The 8,241-nt window shown below is 48.2% G+C and overlaps 1 protein-coding gene across 1 annotated transcript; it reads right to left on the minus strand.

Annotated features, from left to right (window-relative positions):
* Window positions 1-1,616: 1,616 nt before the first annotated feature.
* On the minus strand, window positions 1,617-6,569 carry GSC2 (goosecoid homeobox 2). The gene is made up of 3 exons (XM_044440849.1): window positions 6,212-6,569; window positions 2,583-2,830; window positions 1,617-2,101 (listed from the first exon to the last, which is right to left on the minus strand). Exons 1-3 carry the CDS (start codon window positions 6,513-6,515, stop codon window positions 2,000-2,002), a joined length of 654 nt encoding a protein of 217 aa, XP_044296784.1. The 5' UTR covers window positions 6,516-6,569; the 3' UTR covers window positions 1,617-1,999.
* Between the last annotated feature and the right edge of the window lie 1,672 nt (window positions 6,570-8,241).

Consider the following 8,241-nt stretch of genomic DNA (forward strand, 5'->3'; position numbering starts at 1 on the left):
TTGACTCAGTGTGCCTTCCTATACAATGGGGTTAATACTACCAAACTGGGTGGGCAAAACGTAGATTGCCTGATGTCTTGGACTTCAGTTCCCAGGATTCCTGACCATTGGCCATGCTGGCACAGACTTCTAGGAGCTGATGTCCAAAACACCTAGCGATCTACCTTCTGCCCACCCCTGCACTAGATGCAAGTTATTTGTTCTGTTTGAAGTGGAATTGAACAAAACAGCTCCTCAAATAAAGGGTCCCATCAACTACTTCACCTAAGAGCCGTGCTGGATCAGGCCAGGCCCCCATCTAGTCCAGCATTTGTTCATACAGTGGCCGACCAGCTGTCCACAAGATCTCTCAACCCGGTCATGAGTGCCACAGCACCCTCCAGCCCATGTTCCCCAGCAACTGGTGTATGTAAGCATACTGCTTCTGATAGTGGAGGAAGCACACAGCCATCAAGACCAGGAGCCATTGATAGTGTCCTCCATGTGATTGTCCGATCCCATTTTAAAGCCATCCAAGTTACTTCCTGCGACAGTGAATTCCATAAATTAACTATATGCTGTATGAAGAAGCCCTTTTATCTGTCCTGAATGTCCCACCCATCGGCCTTCTTATATGAGAATCAGCAGAGTATGGCTGAAATGATAAAGGTCTTGATCCAACACAAGGGAGTCTCTTCAGTTCCTGACAACCTTCCTTCCCACAAAATTTCAACCTACAGCATTCCACAAAGTAAATCAAACAGACCAAACCCAAAGGTGAAGGACTGGAACCAGAAATCAGGGCTAGTTTGAACATAAGCCAGACTGTGGTCTTGGAATTTATTTAATATTTACAATCCTTCCCTGCCCGTTTTGCTAAAGCTTTCTGGGCAGTTCCCAAAATAAAACTTAAACGTTACAGTATAAAACATACTAAGACAGCATGGCAATATCTAACCATGCCCCAAAGTGGTTGCTCTTTTCCAGGAAGCACGGTTCAAGGGAGCTCTCTTCCAGGGACGTGTATACAGGACTGCAGCCTCAAAGTGCAGCTCTGCACCAGAGCAAGAACCAACTTGAGGGCAGAAGGAAGAGAAGTCAGTCCAGGGCATGCTAGTTAGTGAGGCTCTGCTGAGTTGTAGGCCCTTGACACATGTCCCAACCTTGACATCCTTGACGTTGGCTCCCGGAAGTGTGTACAAAGTTGCAGCGTTAGGTCTGTTCATTCTCCATCATTTTTGCTTCTCTCGTTATGCAAGAAAATCAAACCAAATGTTTTCAGTTTTGTACTGGTAGAGATCATGCCTGAATATGTCCTGAGAGCCAAGAAACATTTGCTAAAAAGTTCCTGACCTCGGAAAGGCCAGAGCATGATTCTTTCCATGCTCTCACAGTCTGAGTTCAGAGCATCAGGGTGTAATTGTCTGTTCATTAAGACGGAGGAAACCCACACACATCGCAGGGCTTTTTCCTGCCTAAACATGCATGAGATTTTGCCTGCTAAGCCCCAAGGAACACAGTAGGTTAAATACTTTTAAGAGGTGCTTAAATTAGATGTTTTTATTTTGAAGAGAAAACAGTTTCATCCAAATAAGACCCCCTTCCAGCTGCTTGTCAAACCTTCCCCCTCCCATACAGTTTTCCCCCAAAATGCAAACAGCAAATGCAAACAGCAGCCAGGAAGAAGAGCAGAAGGTGTTTGGTTTGAATTTTGCAAAGTATTATTTGTCCCAAACTGTAGGGGTCCTTCCAGTACAAGGATTTCTAGTGCTACCAAGCAAAAGACACTCTGCAGCTCTTCCATCTTTTCCTCCTTAAATTGGATGTTGAATGAGAGGGATTTTAATGCTTGTCTCAGCATAGAGCTTATAGTTCCCCACCCACCCACCTACCCCCAAATACACGTTTAGACCAACTTTGGACAATCATTGCCATTCTTTCTCTCTTAACTCTTAGCGCACTTTTCTGAGCAGCAACCGAAGGATGTGTGCCTTTTCATTTTTGTTTTTTCCAGCCAGTGTCATGAGCAGTTCCCCTCGGAAGATTTTTTCGGACCTTGGAGGAGGAGTGCCGAAGCTCTCTTCTGGTGCCGCCACTTGGCACGACGGTTTTTAAACCAAACCTATGCATTTAGAAAGCATTTTTGTAAAGGCACATTTTGTCTGCAGTCCAACACAGAATCAGGAAAACAACTGTTACCCTGCAAACCATGTTACTCAAGGCAGGAAAACATCCAAGCTTATTTGGAATAAATATTACGTTATATTTACAAAACAGCACTTCTACAGAGCAAAACAATGGACAGTTGGTATTTGAGTCATTATTAAAAACGGAGGATAACCATTTCTCTTCCAAATTATTAATTTGTCCAATTTAGTTCTGTCTTAAAATGTGTATCAGTCATTCCTTAAACTGATGCTTGAGTAGCAAATTTACAGTCCCTTGCAAAGTCCTATCTCTGCAGCCACAAAAGCTCCATCATATTTTATCTTGTTATTGTTGTATTTCTTATTTATTATGTTGTAAGCCATCCAGAGACAATTGGTATAGGACGGGATACAAATATCCTAAACAAACCAACCACAACCTAGCCAGATCGTTACCTCGACTCTCTCTTCCTTCAGGTGGATGCGGCTGGCCAGGTGTTCTCTGGTAATGACATCGGGATACTGGTTCTGGTGGAAGAGGGCTTCCAAGGCCTGCAGCTGGTCCTCGGTGAAGATCGTGCGGTGCCGGCGGGTGCGGCGCTGGGCCTGGTGGAAGGTCTGCAGCTCGCTCGGGCTTCCGCGCGTGTTCCTGTACGGCCTGCCGACAGGATGGAAGAGTCTCATGGGCCAGGGAACGCGGGCGTCTGTTATTAAAAAGAAGGCTTGGAGTTCACTGGCTGTGCCTTCGATACACAAGCAAAACAAGATGGTCCCACTCCGTCCGCCAAAAGTGAGGACATGGCATGCGCCTTGAGGGTCAACACGAAGGATCTTTTTCTCCTTACATCTGGGAAGCTTCCCCCAAATCTGCAGATACTCTTGTGTTTTGTACTTAACCACATTCGGGTGAAGTTGTTACTGTTATTTTCTGCTTTTATATTCTGACTCTTTTCCCCTTGTGAGCCAAGGTGGCTTACATAGCTCCATTATATCCTCCCAACAGCAGCCCTGTGAGGTAGGATGGGCTGAGGGTGAGTGATTGGCCCAACAGCACCCAGTGAGCTTCAGGGCTGAGCGGCGACTAGAACCCGCATCCCTCAGGTCCCTGGTCCAGCCCTCTAACCACCACACCACACTGGCTCTCGCAGAATAATTCAGGATTATTCCACTGAGTAATGAGTCAAACAGCAGCACAAATAAGTCCCAGCAGCTGTGTCAGGCTGTTAGTGACATGTAATGCCTTAAAGCAAGGAGGCAGAACGTCAAGGCTGGGAGGTAACTCCAGCCCACCAGGGGTCCCAGTTCCCCAGCCAGCCCTGGCCATCCCCACTTCCCACCTGCTTTCCGCTAGATTCCCATTCTTCAGGGGCTTCTCAGCCTCTGTGAAGCCTTCTCGCCATTCTAAAAAGCTGAAATGCCAGAGGGAGTTGTATTTCTGGCCCTATTCTCCATTGGAAGGCTGCCCCAAACCGGGAACTTGGTCCCTGGGCTGGCTGGTGTTGAATGCTCAAGACTTCAAGTCCAGCAGGTATCTCTGACACACATCCTTTTATTAGGGAAAGCTTCAGCTACCAGGCAGTACAGAAATGAAGAAGATGAAAATGAAGATGGAGTTTATTAAGGGTCGGTAGCTACCTATCATGGGTGCCAATGCATCAAGGCTCCACATATGCTGGGAGCTGGACTAGATGGCCTTTAAGGTACCTTCCAGCTCTGATTTTTGTGCCTGGAGCGCTGAGTATTTTTGGCGGGGCTGCTCCCTTTGGGGGCAGAAGGTCATTTGGGATCTACTGAAAATTCTCTGACTGATCTGCAGAAAACCAGTAAGGGTTTCTGATGCTTAGTCGTTTAAGTGTTTTGGTTTGTGTTTGAAGCTTTCTCATCGGCTCTGTGTAATGCTCATCTCTTTGCCTTACCGTTCCTCACCTGTGAAGCTTCTGTGTGGATTATCTGCCTTTGGCCAGGTCTTTCGACAGCTCTTTTGGCCGTCTTTGGGATTTTGTGACTTGTAGTAACTCGGACGCCAATGCAGGGTCAGCTGAAGGCGTAGGGGCTCTCATTCAGCCATCATGAATCTTCCTTACAGAGACTATTTAACTTTGTGCATTTATTTCTATCACGCCCCTTAGATGATGCTTTCTGGGTGGCTCAAACCATAAAGGATAACATAGCATATACTATAAAATGTAAACTAAAAAACTTTTGATTGACCAAGGGTGGGGACCAGCTGTCATCACCAACTTCTTTTGCTTATAACCCTCACACCAAAAAAGATTTTTCCCCTCCTTAACACCGACACAAATAAATAAGTATATAAAATTAACCATTGAAGGTTAAGGGGGAAAAGGGATAGAACAGAGGTGCAGTCCCTTTGGATTAGTGCAGGAGCTGTCTAGCTAGTTTCAGCATCTCGAGCTTTGTGAAGGAAGAGTCAAATACCAAATAATACCAAGTGGGAGCTACAACAAAATATTGCAGTGTGAAGTGCTTCCAGCCAGGTTCTTTTCCCACCCATTCCCTCGAAAGGGGTCTGTTTTATTTCCCCAAAAGTTGGATCAGCCTCCTATGCCCACTGAGAACACTTCGGCCTTGTTGAGTTGTTGGAGCATCTTTGTCGTCAGGTTTTTTTGTAGCTCCAAGCTTGCCAAGGGAAGAAATGTGAGGGTAAGGGTTACATGGAGCCTCACCCCGGCATTGTTTTCCTAGCCCCGCTGAACCCGCCTCCTTGTGGGCAGCTTGCATCATTTCGCTGGCTTAAGTTTTCACCCTGGGAGAGCTAAGTTTGCTATTAAGAGGCTGCAACAAGGGCTTCAAAGGCATGCTTACGTTAGCTGTTACCCATCCGCTATAAATAAATAAATGTCGACAGATAAATGAAACCACCCATATGGAGAGAGAGCACTGCACATGTACCGCCTGAAGCACTTCCGAATCTCTCTGCTACTGCAGATTTGTGTGGAAGGCATAAATGGGTTAAGATGATGAGCTTGTTGCTGGGCTTTAAATTAATTTATCAGCACGCACCCAAGGCGGATTGACACGGGCATTTTAACCTTCCTGCAGCTTTTATGGCATCGGTGAGCAGGTGTGTTCTCTCTGATGAGCCCTTTTGATTCTCTACACCCCTTTTTTCAGTGCATGCAACACAACTGGGGAGAGCTCTCCCTCTTCTTCATCCTGCCCCCCCCACCGCCCCACGGACACTTTAATCTCTCATTCCTAAGTGGAAAAAGCTGGTCAGTTTCACCTTCTCTGCTCTCTAAAAGTGCCAAGGTTTCCTCCACCCTCCAAAGCTGTCAGTTTCATCAGAGAAGCAGATGAGAATGTTACGGAGAAGGGGAAGGCATTTCATCTGAGCCTGCAACACAACTCACCTCCCCAGGATGTTGGGCCTAGCAGGGTGAGGGCACGCTCCGGTTCTGCACCAAGAATAGCTCCGTAGACATTCAGGCTGAAAAACGGAGTGGATACCCAACCGCAGCCCAGCCCAGCCTCCATCCACTGCCCCACCCCTTTGCCGTTATGTATTCCGTGGTTTCATTTTTATACCACCCAGTAGCCGATGCTCCAATGAGCATGTTGACTACATGACTGCATCGTTGCTCACAAGAGCTTCCCCGAGATGTAATCCAGCCCTCGAAGTGAAAGAAACCCAGCACGCCAGCCGCGTGCCGCCCGGTGCTGCAACCCAGTCGAAGTCGAGGATGGCTGGGTCGCATCAGGGCATGGAAGCTGGGCTTCCTGGGGGCCCGGTATGCTCTTCCCTGAGCTGCACGGAGGAGAGCGGCCTGCAAGAAATGCCCCACGCTTGCCGGGAAAAGCACCAGGCTACGTGTCGGTCAGCCATGCCCAGTGCAGCCCTCTCTGGATGTCGCCGAGCTGACCTAGAGGTCCCATCCCCCTCAGCCAGCGTGGCCAGTGCTCAGCGTCGATGGGAGTCATAGTCCAGGAGCATCAGGGTTGGAGGGAGGCTGGCTCTGTGGCCCACAGGCCACAATAGCAACGCAGCCAGCCACAAAACCGAGACCCTCCCTCCATCGGGAGTCCCATCAGACCCCCCGGAAGGTCAACCGGATGGGACTCACCAAGCCAGCTCGCGGCCTCCTGCCACAAGTGAGCCGAGCCGTGGGAGCAGCAGCAGGAGCCCCACTGCCCCGCGTCCATCTCGAGCTCTCCCGCCTCCTCCTCTTCCCGCAGAGAGCCGGTGACGATGCTGCCCAGCGCGCAAAGCCCTTTGGGCTCGCAGTCCAAGACCCCTCGGAAGCACAAGGGCAGCAGGACCGGCGGCCTTCTCTCGGCCGAGCTGGAGAGGATGCTTTCGATGGTGAAGGAGCAGGGCGCCTGGAGGGTTCTCTTCCCCAGATCCGCGTCAGGAGGGCCGGCGGACATCCTGGCCTCGGCTGCTTCTCGGGAGAGCCCCAGCCCTGCAGAGACGGAACTAGAAATCTTGTTTAAGAAAAGGAAGCAAGCCCGCCAGAGCAGTGGCACCCAGCAGAACTCACAGCCCAAAGACTTGGGGTGGCCAACCCTTCTCGTTCCACGCTCCCCGTGCCTTTTTGGTTTATATACTCACAGACGAACACGAAGACACATACACTCTCCGCCCACCGAAGCTCAGCTGCTTTACCTGCAAGGGTATCCTAAATTTATACGTATATATCTCTCTCTATAATCCTCCTTGGAAAGAAAACCATAAAACCCCTCTGCCGGAATAGGATAAATTCCAACTAATCTTGACAGCTTTGTGAAGGGTTAGTGTGGATCTAAGATTTAGCTAATCCTTCAGAAATGACTCTGGAAAGAAATCTGATTTCTCTATCTCGAGTGTAGATTTGAAGTGGTTATGATCCCCATTGTATCTGAAGCCCCCTAGTTCAAGACCGAGGGAGAAAAGCCATTTCTCAGGCCCAGAAATGGCCCAGAAGGATTAACTCCTCTCTCTTTCTCTTTTTGCTTTTTTTCCTTTTTTAAAGAGAAGCAAATTATCCTTTTCTTTGACCAAATGAAAGTCTTCCCATCAAAAGAGAACTGTCATATTGCACAATATCGGGATGAGGGTACAGGGGGCGGTGGGGGGAAGAGCGATGGGGGAGTTTAGCTTGATAATAGAAAACAGAAAATAACCCAGAGAGGCAACGTCCTCTGCAAACTGAGGACGTTTCCTGAAAGCCAATTTATTTGCTATTCAGAGGACAAGGAAAGTTCCGAAGTTTTAATACCAGCCCTCTTCTAGTAAGCCTCCCCAACCACCGATTGAGGTACTTAATTAAATTTAAGCATAACGATACACGAAAGACAGTGCTGGCCAGATGTGAGATTATCAGAATTAGATACCTATTGGGGTCCAATGGATTGTAGCATCCTGGAATTAGGGAGACCTCTTCAAAATGACATGAAATGAAATATCAAATAGACCTCGCTAAGTAACATTTCATCGGGACAATTTTCACCCTAAATTAATGCCAGCTAAAAGGGAAAGAAGGCACATCACAAAGAGGGGTTGTATGAAAAGGAGGCTTTGGAATGATTGAAAGTATAGTCATACATATTCAGTATGAATACTAAACTAAAACCGCAGTCCCATGCTTACTTTCCCAGGCATTGGTCCCATTGAACTCAATGGGTCTGCTGAGTTGGCCTGTGCATCAAAACTGCAATCCTATAGCCTGTCCATGGCCTTCCAGTGGACTAGAGAAGAACTAAGAGGATGCTTAGAATTCCCAATATGGTCCCAGGTGGTCACAATCCCTTCTCTTCCCCAACCACCAACATTTGGGGGTCTCTCTCTGAAGGTTAGGTATTGTCATGGAGGTCTTCAACTAAGAGATGCTGGTACTGGGAGTATTTTGACCTCTCCAAGGAGCCCTTCCCTGAAGTAGAATTAGAGGCTCAACATCCCAGGGCTGAAGCAGCAGGTCCAAGAACTGGCACATGGGCCATAGCAGTGTCCTGGTAGCAGTGCAGGAAAAGGTGGTATTTAAGAAATAAGATCCACCGGATTCGCCCCCTTCTCCGGCCAATTGCTGCACCTCTTCTGACATGGACCCAGCAAGGGAGAAAACCCACAGCAGCACTGAAGCTGCAGCCTTGACTTTCCCTTCCCGTGGAGTCAACA

Source organism: Varanus komodoensis, unplaced genomic scaffold (assembly GCF_004798865.1).
Source record: "Varanus komodoensis strain SLA01 unplaced genomic scaffold, ASM479886v1 scaffold38, whole genome shotgun sequence".
Lineage (NCBI taxonomy): Eukaryota > Metazoa > Chordata > Lepidosauria > Squamata > Varanidae > Varanus > Varanus komodoensis.